Raw genomic sequence first — 27,666 nt, forward strand, 5'->3', positions numbered from 1 at the left:
ACTGTTTTCTAAACTTATTATACTAGCGAACCATGAAGAGGAAACCAGGAATTTACAATATGTTGACTGGCCATAAGATATAATTCTTCCCCATGTCTCCAGCTAAAATGAAACAGTTTCTTTTGTACAGTAAAGACAGGAAAGACGGACTCCCTTTTGCTCACTCTTCATACAAATTACCTCTGACCTGGAGGTACTGCAGAGCACCTGCAGTAAGACTATCATGTAAGCTTTCATGTTCAAAAATTCTAACTTGAATTTTACTCTAATCTCACTGCTTTTAACAGAAATATCAAAATTACAGAAAGTTGTAGTGATAACACCACAAAGAATGTGTTGCTGATAGGTAAAAAGTATTAAGTTTTGCTAATTTGAATCCTAACCTCAAAAGAGCCTGTGACATACTTTCTGTTGCTTCTGCAGTACTACATAAAGAAGCTACCAAGCACCATCAGCACATAACAACAGATGAATCTCCTCTCACAGTTCTGATTAAACGCACAGCCCTGCCAATCTGAATTCATTCACAAACCTATCACACCCCAAAAATAATAAACACAAGGCTCATAAAATCTCGAACAACGCAAGGATTGCATATACCTACTGAAAATTTCCATTTCCTCTTCCTGCTTTGAATCATCTTGACTGTATTATGCTACTCCTTATTTCCTACTACAAGCGCTGGAAACTTGATTACATTTTCTAGAATAATCTTACATCATCAAATAATCTAGCTACTGAATTTAACCTATCTAGTCAGGAAATTCTTAAGAGTTATAATGCTATTAATGCTACTATCCCATATGAACAGGTACTTTGTACCATATTTCAAAGACTTTCATTTTCAGAGTGAAGTTCTCTTGGCTATCAAGCTAAACATTGAATGAATTTCAAGACCACTATGCAAACTGGGATATACACAAGAGATTACAACATGACATTAAATAAGTGAAGCTCTTCTAGTATTATTTCAATAAAAATTATAGAAATTTAATCTCTTGCATATATGAACCTGGAAGGCACCTATTTGACAAGCTATTTTACTCACACATAAGAGAAGTCATGTGGGTGTTTAATAAATTACTGTGACACAAAGCATAAAATTACAACATAAAATGAGATTATGGTGGCACCACTTCATGTTTCTAATATGCTATTTCAATACATACGTAATTTGTAAAACACATAAAGCTATACTCTATAGCATTATTCAAGTCTAACTTCTCTTTTCTATAGAGCTTTCCAGGATTTGTAGTGTTGTAGAGAATTGTGGAACTTTCTTTTCCAGGCAGAAAGCATCCTGAAGACTTCACAGAAGATTGTTATTTTTATTTTCAGACACACTCACAAAACCTAGCAATTTCAACATAAACCCGTAATGCCTTCATGTTAATGTAAATCAATATTTCTACAGCAACTAGAAAGTTAGCTAAACATAAGTTATCCCAAACATCCTTTTCAATAGAAAGTCTGTAATAGCTTATAAAGCAGTGGCAGAAACAGTAATCAGACCTAGGCATCTATGACTGTCTAGTCTAGGTACCCCAACAGCACAACTGAGCATAGCGCAGCTTCAATCTAGACCATTCAAATGCTATGAATAGATAACACAACCCTATTGCTGATGTCCCAGGGTATTTTTATATACTGGTATCCAGAAATCCATGGAAATGGGAAGGGGTGGGAGGTGCGCTTATGTAATCAGCCACCACTTCATCTTTTTTAAATAAATAATCACCCTGTTTGAAGAATCTGGATGTCGGAGCTTTTTTTCTTTCCATCTTCCCCAAGGACATCCAAAAGGATATGTAGCCCTCAATTCCCTACTTAAGAGAAACTCCAAATGACTTAAAATTTGAGTTGGACTCAGCAAAACTGAAAATGCTGGTTTGTTTTCTAGTGATCTATATTGGCTTGTCTAAATATGGTTACATAGGATGCACTTGCATGTTTTTAGAAATATGTACGTGCATCAGCACTTGAAAAACATGTAAGTTATTCTGCCAAGTTTCTTGGGTATAGGAAGTTTAATTTTTAAAAGATTTAAAGTTTAAAGCTGAAACTGTCATTAAAAATCAAGAGACATGAATAAGTTTCCTGTCTTTGGATAAACTTTTTAAAAATCAAAAACTATGTGAAATAAATTCTTTCTGCCTAAATGTGAAAGTTCTGGGTGGTCTGCCTTGTTAATTGAAAGCTTGTTCTAGCAGATAACTGATTAATTAAACAGGATTCATTTATAATTACAATGCAAATACAATGAAATGGGGACATTTTTAGGTAAAAAGATGATACTGGAGCCTAACTCTTCTCCTACACCTTATTCTGCAAATCTGGAGTAGCTTCATTAAAACATGTAAGACAACACACAAAAACAAGAGAGAAGGGGATCAGATCCTTACAAACCTAACGCTGTCAATCTCCAAGGCTTCACACAAAGTAAAACCAAGTGACTTGTATTTATACACATCACACAGCTAAACGTCATGTACACACTGTGAATCAGTGAAACTTTTCTATTATTTGGTTAGAGAAAACATAAAAACTTAATATAACCACTGTTAAATCCAGCATTCAACAAGGTATCTTCAAAAATATCATAAAAAAAGCCCAAACACATTATTCCTCACTGACGCACCAGTCTGCATGAAGTACCGAATTTATTTTTTTTTAATTCCAGGTAGGAGGTAAGAAAATATTTTTATAGTAAACATACTCTGTAATTCAAGTAATTCTCACAAGTAAAACTAATGGATTACGTTCATACCAATTATCTACCCTATGCCATGGCAAAACAATTGGAGACTTCCAGAAACAGCAGGGAAATCTAAGCAAATTACTCACTTTCCAGCACATAACAGCCATACAGGCCTTCAAAACCCCATTATTTCCCCAGCAACACCTACATAGTTTGGGATACATGTATATTTGGCCACAAATGCTGCACCTAAAAGCACGTTGTTTCTTGTTAGAATAATATTACAGCCCCTCAGGGCATTTCAGGCCATTTTAGGCTCCTCCCAACTGCCAAAAACCACACGGAATAAAAAAAATTTAAAAGTGCTCATCAGCGATTATGCTACAATAGACACCCTGCTCAAGCTTAAAGACAGTTCCCTGCATGAATCTGAAACATAGTTTTGGGCCTTTCCCCAACACTTGCAAAAAGAAATAAAATTTACATTTAATGAATAATACATTTATTCTTGCAGGCCCCATAGTTCTATTATAGCAAACAAATGCACAGTAACATATGGTACATCTGCTTCGTATTTTCCCTTTCTGCTGTCATACTATTTCTCTCAACATTCAGTAACACACTTCTGTTGGCACGTAATAATTATTTTAAGCTGCATATGAAACACAGCCCACCTCTACTATCATTCCAAGAACATGATATTCCTCCTCACGCAAATGTGGAGTAAAATACAAAGTCAGCAAAGCCAAAATAAAGAGACACCAGAAGTCATGTATTACACTCCACCTCCAGAAGCTTGTTTTTGCAAATGCTCCTACACTGAAATCGAAAGTGATGGCAATAAAAAGATGGCACCAACAGAAAAAATAGTTACAACTCATTTAAGCAAACCCCATACTTGCTCAGAACTGTACAAAGACATTCTCTAAGTGTATAAGCATCTTTAGGCACAAAAAACATGCTAAAATAGTCTGTGAGGCAAAAAGCACAGTAAGAGAGCTGTGAGCAAGAACAAAGAAAACAATGGTAAGGAAATGAAACCAGAAGAACGTCATAAATTTGGCAAAAGGCACATAAGGTGGGAAAAGTAAATAGGTTAGAAGAAATATTACCTATGGGGTAGACTTACAGATGGAAGCTCACTGAGAAATAATAGGCCTAGAGGGAAATAACAAAGTGGGTGTAGAAAAGAGTTTGATCTAGAAAGAGACATAAAAAGCCACAACTGGGGAAGCAAGTTGAGATAGAGGAATGAATATGCAAAGAGTCAAGACAGATGATACAAAATTTGAGCACTAACATGGAGACCCCAATTATTTTTTAACACCTGCATACATACAGAATCACCTAGGCAAAACAGAGAAACCAACAAGTAACAGGCTTTGCGTATCTTACACTGGAAGCTGATGAAGCTGTCATTGCATCAAAAATGCAGCAATAAATGTAATGCAAAAAAAAATCTTAAATTGCCAAAAATATATTTCACCAATCCATCCAAGAAAAATCTAAATACTTCTTAGCAGCTGCCTTTTCCTATGGGCTTTATATCACACTACACAATGGGGCACTGATTGGCAACTTTGTTAAATATGCCTTCAATAAAAATAATACAGTATTACTGTTGAAATGCCAATTTTAATTGCAAGATTTCAACCATTTTCAATTCTCTGTGAAGCAGATGGTAGTTTTGCTGGAAAGTGAAGAACTGAAAGTAGCTTAGATTTGGCACATTGCAAATTGGCACCGGAAGTTGTAAGCATTCCATTTCAATTCTCTCACAAAGATCAATCTATGAATTAGATTATGATTTATCAAATAGAAGCTGAAGGAGCATTTAACTCTCAGGCTGCTTCACCATTATAAAGTCTAAATAGTTCCTCTTCAGCCAATATATTATTAAATATATTTTTCAGCAGGTTGTAAATGACAAATTAATAACATCTCCATTTCTAACTTCTCAGACACTCTTAGCATTTCTTCCCTGGCCTTGCTGCATAACCACCAAAATAACTGCATTTCAATAAAAAGTTAACACATGTATATTCAACAAATGTATATTCTCATCAGGAAAGGGGTTTTAGATACCTATTGAGAGAATACAGTATTAATCACAAGAGGAAAAGGGATTTTAGATATTCATTGATCCAACTGATACAACACTGATGTGTTACTACATATTATACCTCACATTTTGACAGACCTAAAACGTATGATTTTCAATAGACTATTTTATGAATTGGACTGTTGACAAAGAATAAACTTTCCAGATATGCCATTGGCACTAAACTGAAATATTAAAGCAGTTTACCATATACTAACACATAAAAAATATCAATATGCTTTCTTGCTTTATGGAAAGTCCTTTATATAAAGAAACAAAGTACGTGTTTTACATCTGTAAACAGAAAATATGAAGTCCTACAAAATTGTTTCTATCAGATAATTCAGAATACCACTAGAAAGGATATTAGTAGAAAAGCTTTTAAAGAGAGATATATAAACAAAGACTCCAATAAATATTTGGGTCTTGTACAGATAATTTTCCAGACAGTTTAATCTTTAGTGATTAAAAAAGGAAAGTTGGGTCATACTTTCTCAGTATTATTTTAACAGCAAGAGAACAAAGCACTACTACCATATACCATGCAATCAATAAGCAATTTTCTTCCTCCTGGTTACTACTGCTACATTTTCAGGACTGAAAAGTGCTATAGACTGTGTATTGAATCACTTTTTCAAAACTTACGTTTCACTTTAGGACAGGATGTGCAAGACTTTAAAGAGTATCACAGCCCAGATTCAACAGCTGAAGTTAGTGAAATCTGCTCCCAATTTCCCTATGGATTTTCCACAATCTCCCTTCAAAGCATTAAGTCCAAGTCTGCACAAACTAATTTTAAAATGAATATTGTTCTCTATCTCAACAAAAGATATCAAAATACATTGCTTATGCCAAAAGTGGGATTGTAGGAGAAGCAAGAACTCAAGTTCAAGGAATGAAAATCCAGGACCTTTATACCAAATACAGTAAGAACGCAGGAGTGTATCAAGACTATGTTCACATTCCAGATGTTACCCTACTATCTGCTATGAGATTTGGGGTTTCTCTTTACCAAGGTACAAGCAGCAGCTACAAAACATTTAGAAATTAAAAAGAAAAAAAAAAAAACACACACAATCCCATGTTTACAGTTTTTCAACTTTCATTTTTACTAGATCGTATTTATAATTTCATTAATGTTTTTAAGCCTCATCTCTAAACATACATTCATTGTAATGACAGACATGCTTTTCCGAAACCATATATGCATTTCTATCACCAACTTTAGCGCACAGTAAGAACTATATAAATATTCTCAGGACGTAGTAAATTAAGTTCTAGGCGTGCATCTACAATATAGCACATTATTCCTAACGACACAATTTCATTGCTTCATTAGTTTTTCAAAATAAATGCTTCTGCAATCATGTTACAAACATTTTTTAAGTACGGTAACTGTTCAAAACGATCACTTATTTTGGGGACTGTAGATGGATCATATACTGCCAATTTCTGTGGTAAGATACCACCCCCTTTTTGCCACACCTCCACAGTACCTCAAAAAGAGGCAGGCAAAAACCAGCCCTTTTGTGGAAGCCACCTTCACAAATGACACAAACCCTCAGCTGACATTCAGCTGCTGGCAAAATGCCAGTCTGGAGGCACTCCAGTAATCCAGCAATGTCAGCAGCTGTAAGCTCTGGGCTCCTACCACCACTCACAGTGCCTTTGCCAATGCAACGTCTCTCAGTGAGGAGGTGCCAGTGAAAGCAGTCAAGCACGTGCTTCAGCAGTATAGCAAAGTTGGCAGCTGAAAGGTGACAAAAATTTGGGTGATAAAATTTCTTGGTGGTAGACATGACCTCACCCAATAGAAACTAGTTGGGACCATGGCATTTAACCCATTAAATACACACCTCTTTCTCTACCTAATGAAACATCCAAATGAACATTCTAACATTAATATGTTGGGAAAAGTCAGCTACATATTTTTAAAAAATAAATCAAACTGCAATTTCTAAAAAGGGTTAAATTAGTACAAGAGATATAAAGCTAAATTTGCAGAAACATTCCCTATTTTGTGGTATAGAGGAAATTACTCTCGGGATTAATTTATTTTAATATTCACAATCATTTTTCTAATACAGTCATTAAATTCTGGTTTATGAATCACTCTTCTCATCCAGGCTACAGCAATTAGGTACTCAAGACAGAACAGTAGGTGTGCCAGTGCTAATTAATATTACCCTCAAGTGAGCCTGGAGTTTGCTTGTGTCTCCAATACACCTGAGGCTGGCATTAATCAAGACACCTATGCTTTCTTGGCATCTCTGGAAGTACAAACTAGGCACTTAGGATCAAGTTTCCTTTCACCAGTATGTGCCCTCACCAGCTTTTCCTGCATTAGAACAGTCAAATGTGGTGCTACATGTACCTGTAACCAGCATTTCATCTAACTACCTACAGTGCTTCCCATCTAATCCACAACCTTAAAATGTCATTAAGAACATCATTTGAGTTGATTTCGTCAGGAACCTGACTACCTAACTGATTCACCAAAAGACAGATTTAATAAAATGCGATAATACAATTAAGGAACTGGCTATACCTATGACACAAGAAAACAACAGAGAGCTACAGAAAACCTCCGAGTTTGTACCAAATCCTGAGAAAAAAAAGTAGTTCCAGGCACTTCTGTATGGCAGCTACATTTTCCCTCCTTTCTAATGCCTTATATCCCATTTCTTCACTGACAAAACACTAACAGTAGATTATTTTTAAGAAATATGGCTTTTTTAAATATGACTCTATGATTTTACTCCTTCAGCCTCTTCATGAGGTAGGCCAAGAAACACCAAGGAATAAAATTTACTCTTCGCACAAGTTTTTGGTGGTTTTATTTCAGGATTTTTTTGTTGTTGTTTGTTTGTCCTTGGTTTGGTTTTGGGTGGTTGTTTGGGTTTATTGTTTGTTTTAATAAAAAATATTTCAGAAACAGTCTTACTTTCTGCAGTTATGCTATCAATAAATGTACTACATATAAACATAGCCAACTTCTTTTATTCACATTGTTTCACAGCAGCCACCCAATCACAAATCACTAATATTTTTTACACAAAATTTGAAAATCTTTAGAGTTTCAACAAAACAAGATGTTCCACCTCATAACAGTTTAGAGAATAAAAACAGGTATGCTACGCAAGACTGGGGAGGGGAGGTGAACCAAATACCCAAACCACCGACATAGCTTAGTTTCCCCAATAAGGGAAGCAGGAGTCAGTCTTCAAACTACTTTTTTTGTGACAAGGTATTTTTAGTCTCACAAAGAATCCTGGAATTGCCAAAGGCTGCAAACCATCTAATGGAAGCAAAGAGCACTAAATATAGCCGAGAGTCAAAAAAGCCAAAGTAAAACCAGATTTCAGTGAACAGACATCTGAAGACTGCTTCCATACTTCTATAATATTCTGAGAAGCATCACAAGACCTATCTTATTATTTCAGCCCATTTCATTGCAAATAAGAATGTTACTCATACTTTATTAACATATTCATGTTTTAGCTTACAAAACAGGCTCACCGTGAAGAGGTTCACTACCAAGTGCAGAGATAGGAACTAGAACTGACAGTACACAAAGGGAGACTGAAAGTGCATGTTTTCAGTTACACTCTAAAGGCACAGAATTACTCTACAGGATGACTCCTGATCACCAGCTACAACTGAAAACAATGGATATTAACAATAAGTAATCAGATCCACCAAGAAAAGCATTCCTTTAGACACAATCACTGTTCTTCCACTCTACTGATATAAAACCTCCTGGTTTATATTCTGGTAATCAATGACGAAAAGGAGTTAAATTTTGAACTTTTAAATACAGAATAATATTAGTGAAAGATTAATGGGAATATTTATTCAGTAAAATTTATAGTTGTCTTAAAGGTCAGATTTGGGTTCAGTTTTGCTGACATTTAATCATGAAATCCCTTACAGCACAGCAAGAATCCATGCAACTAAAAATAGTGGGACTCAGTTTGAGCTGATGTAAAGTTGACGGGTTATTTCACACTAGAAAAAAAATCAAAGCCTCAAGTCACTGAATTATAAAATACTTTTCTGTGAATGATGAAGGCAAATTACTTGATCTGATGGCAGAGATTCATTTTCAAAATCAATGCAGGAATGCAATTCATATGCTTGGAAACTATGAAACCTTTGATAACAGGGTTTCTGAAATTTAAGATTCGCACTAGATCCAACAGGGTAAGAAAAAAAAACAGAGCATTTTTACTCAGTATTACCAGCTGCCCACACACAACAGAGCATGAACTTCTTTAGCTGCTGTACAAGTTTTTTTGTTTCTAGAATTAAGCCTGCACAATTCTCAGGAATACAGACATCTCAAACATTTGTTTCTTAAACACTCAGTCCAGCACAGCTAAACTATTTTAAACATTAATGTACAAAGAAGCAGAACACTCCACTTTCAATACATTACTACAGTCTTATAGTTTGCTAAACTAAATTAAATCTAACTAAATCAAAACCTGAAATAATTCAGGTTTTGCCCAGCCTAAACCAGGAAAGCATTACACAAGCCTTTAAGACTCTATTAATAATCACTTAACACATTGCTTGGGTACTACTCACTTCAAAGAATAGACTGCTGAAGCAAAAGAAAACAAACAAAAAATGGCAAAAAATGGGAAGATATTAAGAAAAAAAAACCTACACCATCTCAATAACATGTAGGCATATCAGAAGAATTGCTTCATATACAGTTACTATCAATTTGAAATGCAAAGTTCAACAATGTAGCTGTACATAGGCAGAAATTTAAAATACAAACTACTGCAAATGTGCAAGTATATACTTGTTCTTTATAGCATTTACCACAAACTGCTCTATTTTCTTTAAAATTCTTATCTGGCAATTTAGTAAACAGGATTGTGAACTGCAGAAGTGTGCAGTTACCTAATTTTGCACACTATTATAAGTGATAATGGAACTGTTGAGCATTACTGTGTGATCTGCCAAAGCCACTGCTGGGTTCTCCTGAATTCCCGTTTGGGTTTTCTTATGTTTTACATGAGTTCATGGAAGCATGACTAATTTTTTTCAGTATAATTTCTTGAAATCTAAAAGAAATCGATAGCTTATTTGAAATAAAGCTTCATCCAAATTTGGTATCATAGGATATCCTCTCTCTTCTGAGACAATTTGAAGTTGTAATTTACCCACTATTTCACCTACAGAGCCAAATCAATCAACTTGGAGCTAACATTTAACAGGAAAATAAAAAAAAAAAGTGATTTAAATACCATAGTTAACCACCCTGAAGTTCTCTTTAATGCTATAGTCTGCACTGCTTTTACATATCTGACAAATATTTATTGCAAATGTATTGATCTTAAGTTCATTGCTTGCCTCTGCAGGTGACACAAGAATATCCACCTTCCCTATTTTCCTATAAAATTGTAAGAAATGCAAGATACACACGAAAAGACAAAACCACTTCATCTCCAAGGAAAACACATCTTTACTGATTTTGTTTGGGTTTTCTTGCTTCACATCTATAGCCTAAAGTTTCATAACTTTAGCATAATTTTAGAATAGAAATGTTTGTCCACTGCAAACTGTTCAGAACCTTCAACAATTACACTTCTTAGTATTCAAAACAAAGAAGCCACGGTTACTTTATATATCAGTTATTGTCTTTCAGTCTGTTGGTGGGTGTTCACTTTTTGATTGGCTTTTAATTAATCTTGTTTTGGCTTTTCCAGAATTTGCATCAAAATCTTCTCCCTCCCCCACCTATAGTTTATAATCTTCAGATTTTAAGTTTTTCCTGCTAGAAAAGTGAATCCTGATTTCAGTCTTTAAATGATCTGTGTATATCTGAAAATTCATACTATAAGTAGCAAGCTAACAACTTGAGGAGATACCACTTATTTGCTCATATTCTTTTATTAGAGGAGGTAAATTCAAACGGACTTGCTCCGTATTATTGGGAAAGGGATGTTCCTCTTTCCTGAACTGTAAAGGGGGTAATATAAGCCTATTTTTATTAAACAGCACCTTGAAATAAGACAAAGAATATTAATATTCAAATCTGAATATTTACCAACTTTTATGCTCATTATAATGGCTTAGAAATATTTACAAAGTCCTCCATTATGTCCACACCCACGTGCAAAATAATTGCTTGTTTTAGTTAAAATCATCCTGCAGTACAGCACTCCACTACATGTACCTACTCATGGACTACAGCTGTACAGGAAAAGGGGAAGATAAATGCCTGGGGAACTGGAAACCTCACCTTCTTTCACGGCTCCTCACACCTAAGCTTTTTATCCTCTCAGATGTGACTTATGCCTGTTACAGTCTTTCGCCTGCACAGTGAAACAGAAGATAGCTTTTAATGACCACACTATTCAAAGCATCAATGAAGAGGAAACAGTTATTTTTTTGGTATTTAAATGCTTGAGCTTGTCAATCTGGGAAAAGGAGGTGCGTAGCCACACTTCAGAGAGCAAATTACTAGCTCAAAAACACCGCAGACCTTAAATTTAGAAGTCAAAGAAAATGCAAAGTCACAGCTGAACAGCACAAGAGAAAAGGGCAGGGTAATACTCAATGTGTAAATGGTATAAATAAGGAGTTTACACAAATTGACTCATTCTTTGACTGCACATAATCCTCCCAGTAGCCTTTTGGAGCTGAATTAAAAACAAGAACAGCAGCAAACCCTGTTATGTGTTTTCCAGAATTCTCTACCATCCGGTAAAAAAGAATCAAACAATAAAATGAGAGGAAAAGGATACATACTTCATAAAAGATATTTACTAGATTTTTCACATTAAAAACTTTCTGCACATTTTACAATACCTCATCGGTTCAGACAATTATCATAACTGGAGGGTTACTTTTTTCTAGAAAAAAACATGAGGAAAATAAGCTATCAAAGCTGAAAGAACTAATTTTGTTGTAGACACTATTAAGCTGGGGGGGGGGGGGAGGAAGAAGAAAAGCCACCACCCAAATATTCCCATGGTAGCAGGGAAAGACTAATTTTAATTGAGCCACTGAAAAAATCCAACCCTTCAGATTATATCAAGATAGAATAAAAAAAAGTATTTATGGGCATGTAAAAAGAAAATTTTCTGAGCAAACACCAAAGATGACATTCAGAGCTAAAATGCTCTACTGACTTGCCAAAAAGAATGGAACTCAACAGCAAATTGTGATGTACACTGCAGTCACAAGAGTATCACTATTCACCATTTTCTCATGATGTGATTATGCAAGTACAGAATACCTAAAGTAATCTAAATATTATTCTCTGTACCCACTGAGGTCTATCTAACACAAAGACTGCAGTGTAATCCAGATTCTCAAGCATTCTTTCATGAAATTTCTTAAGTGCCAGAGGCAGTCAAGACTCAGTAGTAGAGATTCAGCAGCAGAATCTGAGCTGCTGCCAGAATTTGAGATCCTATCTGCACCTCCTGCTCTTGGCCACTCAAACCTCTGCCTGCTTTACACCATCACATGGCTAGATGAGAGCAGAAAATTAACCCAAGTGAAAAAGAAAAAAAAAAAAAAAAAATCAAACATTTTGTCCCTGATGTAGTACATTATGCTGACATACAATTTCTAATGACAACAACTGGGAAAGACAGCAGGAGAAGAATGTGTGAGATTGCTCACTAGCTCAAACATCAAGTGACTTAGTAAGTGCTCTGCGACCCCTCCCACTAAGATCCAAAGTCCTGCAGAAGGATGAGATGGCGAAGGTCAAAAGACATTAAGCAACACGCATTTGTCAAAGCGAGTAAACTTTCAGGTTTGGGTATTAAAATAGTGGGGAAACACAGTCACAAGAGACAAGGAGTAAAATTTGAAATAAATGAACCTTCAGTGAAGCAGTCCCTAAACAAAACTCTATGAGCTGAATCACCCATTCCTAATGGATGTTCAAAAGGTAAAACAATTCCATGAAACTTTTCGAGTAAACCTTCATCAGAACATAAAGATGGAAATTTCACACACAATGGAATATTCTTTCGAAAAGGCACAATTACAATGCCAAGTTTCACAAATCTTCGATAACCTAGCACCCACAGGAGGGCTGAAAAACTAACCCTGAAATAAACAATGCCAGCTAGACAAGAACCCCATTCTCCAAAACTAGGAGATACACACAGCAAACGCAGACAAAGACAGTTGCGGGGAGGGGGGAAGGAAAAACATAACCATACAGAATGCTAACAGAAGTTGGGACCAATTTGATGTAAGGCAAAAATGCCTTCTTATTTCCAGACTACTTCTCTTAAATGTTTTGGTTTGGTTTTTTATGTTTGTTTCTTGAGTTTGTTTTTTGTTTTAATTGAGATGTGCTAAAAAAAAAAAATCTGTAATAACACAACTTGCCATGAAAAACTTCATAAATATGGGACCAAGAATTTTAATATATTTTTAATATATAGATGTAATAATGAGTAGATTCTACCTCATTTTTTTGGAAACAATATGACTCAACTGAACACATGCGAGAAAAAACACCTTAGGTTTTGGAACCATCAGTTTTCACATAGAGTTTGCAACTGCATCAATTTTCTTCTGAGACCACTGTGACATGAAAGAAAACATATATATATCTCTACCTATCTATATATATATATATATATATATATATATAAAGTATTCCCAAAGATAGTTGTTCTCGTGTAAATTTACAAAATCTTCCTTCTGACTTTACATTCTATACTTCGCTATTGATGGCACCACCTCACACAGCAAAGCACTGCTTTCTAGAAGATCAGAGTTCCAAAAAGAATGATGCCCTACCTATTTAACATAGAATCTTTATTCCTTATGGCTTCAATTCACATTTTACGATTCTATCTATTTAAGAAAACAAATGTTTTTCTAAAATATTATTTAGAAATAATTTTTCTTGGACTTTGCCAGATTAGCACTGCTTGTTCATTCTGGAGTCCTGAAGTCAAGAAAATGCCATGCATTCAGGTGGAAAAGCCTACCCTGATTATTGTCTAACTGCTCAAATTCTCATTCTGACAGCTTTCCCTGTCCAGAGGAGGAACTGCCTGAACAGGATGAAGAATGCCCAGGTTTGCTTTCTTAAGCACCTTTTGTGCTTTCCACTCTAGTTCCCTGCTCTCTTCTTTAACTGCACTAGGGAATCTGAAGACAGAAGTCTCTCTAACGTAAGGAAAGTACTAGATTATTCATGTGCAGTTATGCAATTATGCAGCCTATTCATTTCCATATTTCAGCCAAACTAAGAACATATGAGCTATATGTTACAAACAGAACAATAAACATACTAAAATAATAATCTAAAATTGGAAAAAAAACCCCACACCTCCATTATCCACAAGAGGTTGACTGCCTTCTAAGCAGCTGCTGTTTACCAATGATTAAAAGTTATGGCATATCTCATAAGGATCAGAAACATTCTAGTAAAACTTGTGCTTGCATACAACGCAATGTCATTTTGAGCACAAATTCATTGGAAAAAGTTCAGATTTCCAGAATACTGCAATATCAGACTGGTGGTATATCGTAATATTCATGGCAATGCTATCTCCAGAAATATAAAAGGGCTGTTGGTTCATTTCGGTTTTTTACAATATACATCAAGGAAGACAATATAATGTGTACCTAGATGCATTTATGTCAGCAAACTCAGTACAAACCTTTACTTAAAATGTATTTCACCTAGGTAAAAATTACTCCATACTCCAGAAAGCTGTGCTGACAAGCAGGTACATTTTCAGAATAGCATGGAAAGAAATACAATTTGGTCTGTAGAATAAAGGTCAATTAGGAATTTTGGTTTCCCTCATAAAACAGATACAGCTTAGATTCTATCACTCAGAACAGTACAAACTTATGACATAGAGAAGGAACTTTATATGATGAATGAATGCAAAGCTTTCTGAATGTCCCGGCATATGTAAATTTTTTTATGCATACATATGTACATGTATAATTGCAAATATATGTTAATAGACCAGTTGACTTTTATCACAAACCACTGATTTCAAACAGTCATTTTCAAGTTTGGATTGAAACATTTTATTAATGCTTTGTTATAGCAAGACTTAAATAGCAACCCACTATTTCGCCTCCACCTTCTACTGTATCCAGCAAGAACACCATACCACCACATTTAAGCATTTCTTCACTGAATTCATTTGGAACATTACATTTTATGTATTAGCTACCTGAAGTTAGTATCAAACAGAGAAAACAATTCACACTAACAGGACTATTCTTTCAGTCTTTCTGCATATAAATTGAAAGAGCTACACAACATCAGTTCACACAATTTAAATCAAAATACATAGAAAGTATTTAATTCTTAAAGCACAACTCCCTACTTATTTGTGTTGGTTTTCTTTCTATTTGACCATGGATTCTGCAGTGAGAATTGTGCCCTGTACAATTAATACTGTAGTCAAACAAAAAACCTGAGTCTGTGCAAACAGCAGACCTTCATTCAGGTCTTGCTGCTGCTCTGAAGCTGAATCCCAATGTGTATTATGCTTTTTTCCCTAGTTTCTCCTAACCTTCGGTTTTCTTCTACAGAAATGGGATGTGGTAGAGACCTCACACTCTCATTCAATTATAGATGGAACTGGAATAGAGATTACCTTACAAGAACTCAGAGTTCTCTGAATTTCTAACACTAAAATACCTACATTTATTTGCCTCAGGAATTTACTTTTGTCCAAAACATCATTTATTCCTTTCCCTGCAGGTTTTGAAGGACACTTCACATGAAATCTACTGCCTTCTTTTCACATGTGTTTTCTGAGCTTTGTGTATCATCTTCAAGCATCAAGAGTAAGACCTGTAACTAAATTGTGGCGGATGCTTATGGAAATTAAAAAAGTACTATTTCCCTATCCCACAGGCCAAATATTTTAAAATTACTAAACTCAAGAGCTATTTTCTCCTGCTACTTACAATCCAATTTGAACCAAAGTTATCCTCTAAAAAAAAATATCAAGGGCTCCTGAATGCTAGTTTCTTTGCTAACTCAACTGGCATGTATTCTAGCAATAAATTCAAATTGCAAATCGTATCTTTCAATATGACAGCTTTTACAACTGACTCTCTGGCACCAGGGAGATACAAAGTTCTATAGTTGGGAATGACAAGACACCTTTAACACAAGAAATAACAGGTAAAGCCAGAACCTCACCCCATGTGATATTAACAAACTAACTCCTAGACATGCAAAAATCCAGAAGAAATCCAAATCAGCAACCAACAGCTTAAGTCACCATCATAACATTTCCCTCACCCCAACACAACGATCTGAAATTCATCTTAAGAACACAGAAACATAGCAGTGTAGAGAAAGGTTACGAAGTGTCACACAAGTTCATCTTCAAATTATACACATGTAAAATAGAACCATAGAATAGTTAGGGTTGGAAAGGACCTTAAGGTCATCTAGTTCCAACTCCCCTGCCATGGGCAGGGACACCTCAGACTAAACCATGTCACCCAACAAATAAGGAATATAGTGCTTTGCAGCACAGCTGAAAGGGTTGTGGTTTGCCATTAATAACCTAGACGACAGAGTTGCCTACTGCAGGCTAATAGTATATGGCATGATCAACCGCCTGATAGATAAACCAGGGACAGCTCTTATAAAATTCAAGAGGAAAAGGCCAAAATGAAGGAAAATGTCTGAAATAGTAAGGACTAAAAACATATAATGAGAAAGGAATGAGTTTTCTTTCTAGTACTCTTTTTCCCCCAGCACTTCCTACTATTTCTCTCCCCCACTTCAGATGATGGAAAAATCTGAAGTCTTTTCCAGCAGTTTTTTCAGATTAACTATAAGACCCAAGGTTTAAAGGCAGGAAAGAAATCAGTTTACAGAAGCTAATAGAGGAATGAATAAATAAACTAAAAAAAAAAAAACAAACAAACCATCTGCAGGCTCCATCACAATCACAAGTAAAGAAACTCACCAAGGATACAGTTTCATATATTATAGAATCATAGAACAGTTAGGGTTGGAAAGGACCTTAAGGTCACCAAGTTCCAACCCCCCTGCCATGGGCAGGGACACCTCACACTAAACCATGCCACCCAAGGCCTTGTCCAACCTGGTCTTGAACACCACCAGGGATGGAGCATTCACTACCTCCCTGGGCAACCCATTCCAGTGCCTCACCACCTTAACAGGAAAGAATTTCCTCCTTATATCCAATCTAAAGTTCCCCTGTTTAAGTTTTAACCCATTACCCCTTGTCCTATCACTACAGTCCCTAATGAAGAGTCCCTCCCCAGCATCCCTATAGGCCCCCTTCAGATACTGGAAGGCTGCTATGAGGTCTCCACGCAGCCTTCTCTCCTCCACGCTGAACAGCCCCAACTTTCTCAGCCTGTCTTCATACGGGAGGTGCTCCAGTCCCCTGATCGTCCTCGTGGCCCTTCTCTAGACTTGTTCCAACAGTTCTATGTCCTTTTTATGTTGAGGACACCAGAACTGCACACAATACTCCAGGTTAGGTCTCACAAGGGCAGAGTAAAGGGGCAGGATCACCTCCTTCGACCTGCTGCTCACGCTCCTCTTGATGCAGCCCAGGATACGGTTGGCTTTCTGGGCTGCAAGCGCACACTGAAGCTGGCTCATGTTCATTTTCTCATCGACCAACACCCCCAAGTCCTTCTCCACAGGGCTGCTCTGAATCTCTTCCCTGCCCAACCTGTAGCTGTGCCTGGGATTGCTCTGACCCAGGTGTAGGACCTTGCACTTGTCATGGTTAAACTTCATGAGGTTGGCATCAGCCCACCTCACAAGCGTGTCAAGGTCCCTCTGGATGGCATTCCTTCCCTCCAGGGTATCAACTGAACCACACAGCTTGGTGTCATTGGCAAACTTGCTGAGGGCGCACTCAATCCCACTGTCCATGTCAGCGACAAAGATGTTGAACAAGACCGGACCCAACACCGATCCCTGAGGGACACCACTCATTACTGGTCTCCAGCTGGACATTGAGCCACTGACCACAACTCTTTGTGTGCAGCCATCTAGCCAGCTCTTTATCCACCAATTATGTATGATATCTGCAAAAAAAACCTATTATTTATGAGATCAAATGTTTCGTTAACTTCTTCAGGAGACTTTATTTATGCTTTGTCAGCCTTGCTTTCAAAATAAGTTCCTGTGTTGTCAAGTAGTTTACTATGTAATGTATCCAATAGCTCCAACTCTAACAAAACTCAAACTTGTTTATATACAATACTATCACCTCTCTCCCACCTACTTGATGTTAATGACAGCATAAGGTACCCTGCTAGAATGCCTGCTCTGGACTGATCCCTATTTTAAGGCAGCAGGAAGCAAAAAGCAGAGGCTGCCACACTTCAAGTGTGGCTTACCAGTATATACTGAAGGAATACATTCAAGTAGTGCTACAAGCCTAAAGAAAGGATAACTTAAAAGGCAATTTTATTCCAACTTATTTCCTGCTAGATCTACATTTTTATAACTGATCATCTCCAAGATCCTGACAGAATCCTGGCTTCTGTACAAAGGGTTTCAATCACACAGCAACAAACAATCCCTGTTGAACAACAGAACTGTGCTTCAAAGCACATCAGAATGGGGAATGTAGAATGCAGTATCCATCTGAAGTTGGAAGTGACATTTAACAGACAGGATGAAATTACTAAATTCAGCTAAAGTACCAAGTAATAAACCTACAGCCTTTCACAAAACTCTACATGCAATACTTCAAGTTTTATGCAGTAGATGATAACAACCATCACAGGGCAAAAAAACCTCAAAACACAGAAGCAACAGCACTTTTTGCGCTATCTCAGGGAAATACCATCAAATGTCAGCTAAGGATATGAATATGTTCAAAGATGATGAGCACACAATTCTGAGTCATAGAGCATTTTACAGTTCCAAACACCCTTTATTGGAAAGCTGTTTCAGCTACAGAGTCAATCCATCTTTCCCTAAAACATGACTGATCTCATTATGCTTCTTGATAAAGAACACTCACTGACACTCATTAAACACTCATTCTACGACTTGAAGATACAACTATTTTTTTTTTTGTTACTTCAGTAATTCCCAATTGTGCCAGTGACAACAGCCTGCACTTAAAAAAATAAAAAACCCCACACCAAAAAAGATGACCAAAAGAAGGTGCCCCAACTGACTATAGTAGGTATTTTGCTCATATTTTTTTAAGTTTAAAAGTATAAATCAGTTTCTCAAAAACTTTCTATTTCCAACACAATGAATAAAGGACCTTATTTTACATACAATAATAGTACTGCTTCAGCTGACAGTTACACACAGCACATCGTAGAGGCTACAAATCAGCTCCTTGTTTTGCAAATGCTGGGGTGAACAGTTAAAAAATTAAAAAAAAAGCAATGTTTTCTTTCCTCAGATCTTTTTATACCTCAAAACCACACAAAAAGATAGCTATTAGTGTCCTTTCCAAGACACTATTAACACATGATATCATTTCCATACAGCTTAAACTATTAGTTTCTACTATATAATGTATGAATAGGTATCATCTAAACCAGAACACCACCAAAACACTTCAGCCAAGACTAAACAATTACGAGTGCACTTACAGGGACACATTTCCCTTATTCTTTTTCTAGCTCAGTACTTACCAAGCTTTTTCACATTTGAAATCCCATGGTATGTAAAACAAAAATAAAAATTAAAATTAAAAGACAGTTAAAAGTAACTACATTCCCTTTTCACCCTTAATCACTTCTGAGTTATTGCTTCCTCAAAATTTCCATCGATATCTACAGTATAATGGCCACCTCCTTATCTCTTTCCACTCCCCACCACAGAGCTAGCAGCCTTCCCTGATCATCAGTAACATCAGCACAAATGCCACAACACACCCTTCTGTCACAGCTTGCTTATTCTGCTTCACACCACCTATACTGTCATTCCCCAGCAGAAGAGTCCTGCTATTTTAGACTTTTAAATTTAGAAAAAAGAAATACTGATATACTTTTCCTTCGTTATACTTTCATCTTCAGATAATGAAGTTCTGCTCTAGGATGAATGTTTAATCTATTCCACACATTCAAATGCTTAAGCATTTTGTTTCATTTAAAAAAAAATGAAATATTTTTCACTTACCTAAATTGCCATCAATGTACATGAATTTAAACAAAGAAAACAGTGAAAACATCCAAAATAAAGTTAAAAAGCAACAAGTACGCATGCAGTTTTTAAGACATAAGAAATATTAAAAAAGGCTGAAAAAAGAAAAAGCAACAGTACAGTGAAAAACAGAAAATAAGGTGAATGAGTGCACTGAACTTACTGGCATTAAAATACCTTTAAAAGAGACTTTCACTGGTCATAAATACTATATTTTAAATTTTAGTTCAAAGTATTTAAATTGATTATGTTTTCTTGAAAAAAGACATTTACTAAAAATTATCAGCTAATATTATTATTATTTTATTAACATGGTAATATACCTCAGGAAGCATAATAAAACAAACAGAACATTTCCATTTCTTAGGTTACCAGCTTTACCTTTTGTATGTAACCTTGTACTTCATAAATATTCACAATAGGCTTCAAAATTTGTGGTGTTGCACACATTTATACAGAAACAATGAGACACACTGAAAGGTATTTATAGTCCCAAAACCTCCTCAGACCACCCACGGCATTTAGAAGTAGGGGCGGGGAGGAGGGGGGGGTCCACCTTAGCAAGCAGTATACACCAAAGATATATACTTTGATATATATTAAGGAAGAAAATGGTTATCTGTGAACTCAAACTGAAGACCCAATTGCTGGCAACTACCTGCATATTCCACTAGGATCAACCTTTCAGGATTTCAACAGGAATAAAAAAAGTATCTCAAAAAAATATTAATCATAGTCTCAGCAGTAGACAGAGTGAGGAAGTAACAGATCTTCAACTTTCTTTGACTTGCATTTAGAGGATGCCAGCAGAGTCTAAGCAATTGCCTGTCCAGTTTGGAAGCATGCAGGGTTGATCCCAGCCAGGGAAACCGTTAGGGAAAGTTAGAAAGTGGCCAGCTTCTTTGAACATCTATATTAATAACCTATATTAATACATAATGATTTTCAACTATATAGTTTTACAAATATATATAAATAATATACGTAATTTTTAATTATTTTTTAAGTCCACTGAGTAGTTCCCAGATAAGCCAGCAAAGTTACCACAAATTAAGTTATAGCCATTACTAATTCTTTTACAGGGAGCAAGATAACTAAAAGAGGGTGTTTTGTATGATGCATCAAAAAGCAAAATAAGTATCTGGTATGTTTGGCTTGGGATTATTGGGTTTTTTTTTCCCCTCCAGTCTTCAAAAAATGTATACATTAGCCTGATCAAGATTTTACTACGAATACTGGTTAATTAATACAAAAAGGGAAAAATTTCACAGTACTTATTTTCATTTGCTCTTCTACTTGTCATAAAGTAAAATCAAGAGCATATGAAACAAAATTGAATAGCTACTCAGTTCTGAATTCATGAATACCTATATCCTTTATCTACTGATTATTTTATTAGCTCTATTCTGTTAATTGAAGCATCTGAGTTATTCATATTGCTATAGATGTATTAAAAAAATCATGAAATCATTTTGTATTCAGAACTATAAGGCTCTCAGAGGAACCATTCACTACCCTTTCTATCCTTTCTCTTCATCTCATTAATCAGAAACAACCTCCTGCAATATCAAGACAGGAACAAAACTTCGAAAGAAGATCAAAATGTATCATGTTTGCAAAGTACACATTAAACAATTTAAAATTATATGGGTTCCTGAAAGGAAAAAAAAAAAAAAAAATCAACCTCACCAGTTATTTCCAACAACATAACTATATCATGAAAAAAAGAACCACTGTTCATTGCATGCAGCCATTCATTTTTGCATTAATTATGTAATATTAAATAATGACATTTCTAAGTGAAAAAAGGCATTATTTCATGCAACTGAATTTACAGTTTATAAGTGTCACAGTAAATCTAATTATGACATTGTAATCTCATAAAAGCAGCATGTCAACTGATAAACATTAATATGTTGTCTTAGAACCACCTACTCCAAATGGATAATCTAATTGTCCCTCAGTTTTTGACAGACAGGCAACAATTCTGGGAATGAATACTGCTGAATAATTCCTTGTGTCTTCCCAGTTCTTTCCACCTCGTAGCCTTCTGCTCTCTATTGAAACCCTCTACGTTAACTCTTCTATATTACACATTGAAGCAAAATTAGAGAGGATAACTATCTACATGGAAACAAAATACAGTATCTGAGAGGTTGCAAGATTACAAGATGAAGAACCACTTTGTTGTTTAAAAACATTTAGAGTCCTCCTGCTCCTATATATATATATATAAAATCAATCCATATATAGAACACTACTAATCATGCTGTGAGAAAGTATGTCACAAAGAGTATGTAGAAGGAAAAGATAACTAACTTTGGCCTGTAATATCAAAGAACAGGTGCTCAAAGCATATACTTTTAAAACTAACCTCCAAAAGATGTTCAAGCCATGTTTACTGTCATAAGTTTACTGTCCATAAACTTCATGGGTCTCTTTTTGCTCTCAAAAGGTTTAATTTTACGAGTTTTCTGTTGAAATACATCCTATTTTAGCAGACTACTTGTTCAATTTGCCAAATTTGATTTAATTTTTCATTGTGTCTTTTTCAGAACATTTTAACCCTTCCATGCTTGGTATTACCTGGGTGCATAACACACCCACCATTCAGAACACTGATGAAAGCCTCAAACACATGACTGATACCTACCAGCTCACACTACAAATCGTTCCAATTTCACTGTGAATCACTGATAAGTACACTTCACTTTAACACAGTCTTCCAATCAGGCATTCATACAACAGCAATTTCATCTCATATGCTTCCCACCAGGTTGCTAATGAAAATCTGAGACAACAAAAAGTTTCCCTAATGTAAAAGTGTAACTGTTTCTCTTATGCATAAAGCCTGTTTGAAGACAGACTTGCTTGACATTACACAGTATGCCAGAGATTGGAAAAGACCTCAGAAGATCATCTAGTCCAATCCCCTGCCGGAGCAGGATCACATTATTCTTATCAAATCCATATTGAGTGTTAGTTTTATTTTTCCTCGTATATCCCTTATATTTTAGAGTCAAGGATCTTTTAAAAATACAAAAAATTCTTACAGTTTACAAATAACTTTCTTTGATAGTTCTCATTTTTCCAGAAACCACAATAAAAATATCAAACTTATAATTTGCTTATTTCTCTCTTCCCCCCTCCCCCCCCACAGTCTGTCTGTTGGAAGTTACTGAAGTTGGCTGTAAGCCTATTTCAGCAGGTACAGGGAATCTGAAAGCAGTTTTAAGTGTTTAAGTAAGAAAAATCTCCATTTAAGAAAGGAAGTTTCATAAATCACTAATCTTCAGGCACAGAGAGATAAAGCTATCAATCTTCAGTATAGATGTAATAGATCCAACCCCTATTTTTACCTTTAAAATTATACCTTTTTGATAATTATAATTGGAATTAGTGGTTAGAAAGAATAAGACTAACTAGCTGACAAACCAGCTTGGACTTCCAAAGCCATTCTTTCAGAAAGGCTCTCTCCAAATGCTCACAAGAAAACTAAGCAGCAATTAGATAAGAGGAATAGTCCTTTCATGCACAAACATTTGATTACAAGAGAGGAAATTATAAAAACACATGGTCAAGTCAGAAAACCAACAGAAGAACCCCTGTGGAGTTTTACTGGAACCTCTGGATAGGTTCTGTGCTGTCTTGACATAACCTAAGCAACCCAGAGAACAGGGTGAACAGTAAGACGACTGATTTTCCTCATGATTTTAGGTAACGCGGGGCAGTAAAGATGAGAGCCAGAAGCAAATAAGGATTTTATAAGGCAGTCAAGGGCTAGCAGATGAAATTCAAGGGAGATTATGTGAAGTTATGGACAACTGAATATAACCCTACCTTCATGTATAACAAGCTGCGATCCAAGCTGATTATAAGCACTGGTGAGATTCTTCAAATATGATAAACGCTTACATTAAAATATTAGCTCAGTAGCAGTAAAGAAAAAGTTAATCCAAAGCTAAAAAGTACAACTTGAGTGCTGGGAATTGCTGGCAGAGGCTAAAAGGGCAAACACTAACACCAACGCATAACCCATTTTACAGCTGTATTACGAAAAACATGAACTGTTTGTTTTGGGTTTTGGGTTTTTGAGATGAGGAGACCAAAAGTGATAGATCTGAGAAAGACTTAGAAAAGAATCAAAGGAATGTCATTTTCATGAAAGGAACTATCACACGTGCTGAAATTCTCCTGCCTGGAAAATAGCTGATGGAGGGATGTGATGATGGTGTCTAACAAAATTACAGGTGGCACCAAGTCCAGCACCCAACATCAATTCTTCAACATTTCTTCCAGTACAAGGAATAGGAAACCCTAGCAAAAGCCACCAAAGCCTAGTGAAAACCGAATGAAAAGCCATGGTGCTTCACATGACAGGATAAGCTGTGGGATTCACTATTATACGAGGCTGTGGTCACCAGGATTTTATACAGGTCCAAAATCAGCTGGGTTAATTCAAAGAAAAGTCCACTGAGAGTTACTAAGCAGACAGAAATGTAGCTGAATCATAAAGGATCGGTGGAGGTACTACTGTATACTAAGTCTATTCTATGAACTTTTGGATATTGTTAGCAGTTGAATACTGGGCTACCCAATATTTATATTAACTTACTATGCAGTAAGGATTCATACTAAATAAACAGGTAAGTTAAAATACGCTCTTTTTGTCTTCTGTTAGATTCACACTTACAAGAAAATAAGAGCATTTGTTAAAAATAAAAAGATACAACATTCTATGAAATGAATGAATGAATACAAGGACGCAGAACAGTTACACATTTACTTTCCCCTCAAGATGAGAAAATAGCTTTGATGAAGAAAAAACACACAAACACAACACAAACACATAACTAATTTGGCAGGTGACAAAGTCTCTTAAGTACCCAGTTCAGATTCCAAATGCTAACACAAGACTCTGATGTGACATTTCTGTAAGAAAGGCTAGCAAAATCAGTGTATATTAGAATATTCCTACTACTACTCTTACTAACCATTAAGCTTTTAAATGGCAGAACCTTCACTAGACTTTCTGATAGTGTTGGTTCTGACAATAGGTGCATCCTAGTGCACCTACTCTAAGTAAATATTAAGTATTATTGCTGTCAGTCTCGATACACAAGTTATACAAGAAAATCATAAATCATTTCACTGAATTCTGGATCAAGAGACAGTTTCCCACTTAAGTAACTGATGTAAGGCTTGTTAGTCCCATAGCTATTTAGGTTCATGTGATGCCTAGGAGGCGGGGAGTTTGGTAAGAAGCACTGATGATCACAAACTCAGAAGTAAACTAAAAATTGCAGTTGTTGCTGCCTGCCAGCAAAGAAGTTTAGCTTGGGAATCTGGAAGTGAGAGAAACACAGGATTGTGTTTTTGTCTGGGGAAAGTTAACAGATGGTCTAAAAGAAGCAGCTTTAAAATACAACCAGCAGCCAAAAAGTGTGTGGAAACAGCAATACGAGGGGGCTTTTTTTTCATCTATTCTGTGCCACTGTTTTGTACAGCTTCGTGTAATAGCATAGTCTCAAAGCTTATAGCTTTATTCATCCAGATTACAATAATATTTTTATAACTTAGTGAAAACACTGTTATGCTGTAAATAAAAGTATTTGAAATTCATATTTACGGGATGCTCTTTTCTAAGACACAGGTCTCAAACACTGCTGAAAACACAACTTCCCCTTCATTCTGTAACATAGAATTACAGAAGGTTGCATATGGGGATTTAGTATCGTATTTTCTTTTAACTTTAAAAGAGAGCTAAGTCCCTATACAGCTAATATAAAACATGCTTTTGGATGTTTATGCTCTTGCAGAGGTGGCTCATTTACCTCTCCAGGAAAGGTTGCTAGGTATAGTAAGACTGCTGCTGGAAAAAATAAAAGCACTAGACAGTCTCAAAAATAAGAAAAAGGGTAGTGACAAAATAAATATTCTCTTTAGCCATGTAAAAGAACGTCACGTGAAAGAAATTATAACCCCATTTGATTCTTATTAATGTGCTTTCTTACTGTTTAGCAGTCAGAGGCAGATAGACCAAGATATACAATTCTTCTTGTAAATGACAAACTTGTTCCAGCACACGATACAGTACCATAAGCAAAACATGAAGTACTTCACTGTAAATCAACAGGAAAACTTTCAGAATTACTTACCTGATTTTCTTCATGGGAAACTCTCATTTGTTCTTTAAGAACTGACATTCTGGCTGCTTCTTCTTTTCTCAGTACTCTTTCTTTCTTCAGCTCAGGACTCCAGAAAGTTTTGATGCTATTCATGGAGGATCCCAATTTGCTGTCCTTAATGTCTAGTTCTTTTCTGAGAAGATCATTCTCCCTCTGTAGTTCCTTAAGCTGAGCCTGCAAATCTAACATGGTACTATCCCTAACCTGTCTCAACATAGAAGGAACCTGATGGTGGTGATGGTGTGAAGATGTGGTCAGACCTCCATGCTGATCAGTATAAGAAAGGACATCTGTGTGTGAAAGTCCAGCTGAAGCAATATTAGGACTGCTCCCCATAGCTGTGACTCGACCACCATACATAGCTCGATTTGTAGCCCTTCCAAGAGTCATTGTGCCCTTTGGGAAAGTAGTAGAAGCTACACCTTCATGGTCACTCAGATACATTGGTCCAGATGTTGCATAGGCTGCATTAAGGGACTGGATGTTTTCCATTGATAACGTCTTACCTGTTCCTCCTCCTCCTCCACTACTTGTTCGCCTATGGCCCAGGCGAGGGGATCTTGGCAAACGAGGAGACCTAGAGGGACTTCCTTCTAAGTTGCTGATTGTTCTTGCACTTCCATACATTTTTCTTCTACTTTGAGGTACTATTTAGTAAGAAATTAGTAACACTAAAGTTGAATATTAAATTTATAATTCCAGCTAGAAATGTTGGCAGTTTCACTGCATTCTTCCAGTAGACAAAAATCTGTTGTTCCTCCGAAGTCAGAGACCTGAAAGGAGATATTATCAAGTTAAGTAAATTTGCATCTTGTAAACTTATTTTCCAATTAATCAGCATATATCAGAATATAAAGTAACCCACTTCCTAAAATAACTACTTTAGAAATAAAGTTTAGTATACATTTTGTATTTAGGATGACTACTTAAAAATGCATCTCAAGCTAATTTTATTAAGAGAAAGATGTTCATTTTATTCTTGCTAGAAAATATCTTTACTTAGTTTAATTAGCTTTATGCTGCAACAAACATGGGCCCAAAAACATATTTTACCTGATATGTTAATGGACTGAAACAACTATGTGGAATTACATTAAGAAAAAGCAAATAGCTGTTGTTAACATAAAGAACTACCCAGAATAAGATATTACATTTTCAAAAGCACAGAAGTAGTAATTCAGTAGTTTTTTATATCCTCTAGTAATATTAACACAGAATAGGGAAATCAGCAGGAGTTTTAATTTTTGTTTGGATTAATAAAGATTTTTTTTTATAGGAAAAAAGCTGAAGAAAGCTTGTTTCCAATTGTTCAGCCGTAACCAGCAAAGAGAGTTTAGTGAAAAAAATTAATAAAATTAAAATAATTTTAGTGAATGTTTCCTTCTGAACAATTTTAATGTATTACAACACACTATTATTTGTTCAGTACTAGCTTGCTAACAGTTGTTGTTAATAAGCTTGAGGAAAAGTCTGCATGACACTAATCTAGTATTTCATTTAGAAAATGAGTGCTCATGAAATACAATTTTTT

At 35.8% G+C, this 27,666-nt stretch overlaps 1 protein-coding gene across 5 annotated transcripts in view; it reads right to left on the reverse strand.

Annotated features, from left to right (window-relative positions):
• ERC2 (ELKS/RAB6-interacting/CAST family member 2) overlaps positions 1–27,666 on the reverse strand; it is a 501,303-nt gene that overhangs the window by 450,818 nt on the left and 22,819 nt on the right. For all 5 annotated transcript variants that reach the window (XR_009743832.1, XR_009743831.1, XR_009743829.1 and 2 more), the window contains exon 2: positions 26,106–26,908. Coding sequence is in view for 1 of the 5 variants with exons in the window: in XM_061455881.1 (XP_061311865.1) it covers positions 26,106–26,762 (657 nt within the window). In the remaining 4 variants the exon portion in view is untranslated. The remainder of the gene's footprint in view (positions 1–26,105; positions 26,909–27,666) is intronic.

Source organism: Pezoporus flaviventris, unplaced genomic scaffold (genome assembly GCF_033815535.1).
Source record: "Pezoporus flaviventris isolate CSIRO_AGI_PZ_B2104156 unplaced genomic scaffold, CSIRO_AGI_Pfla_v1 ptg000021l, whole genome shotgun sequence".
NCBI lineage: Eukaryota > Metazoa > Chordata > Aves > Psittaciformes > Psittacidae > Pezoporus > Pezoporus flaviventris.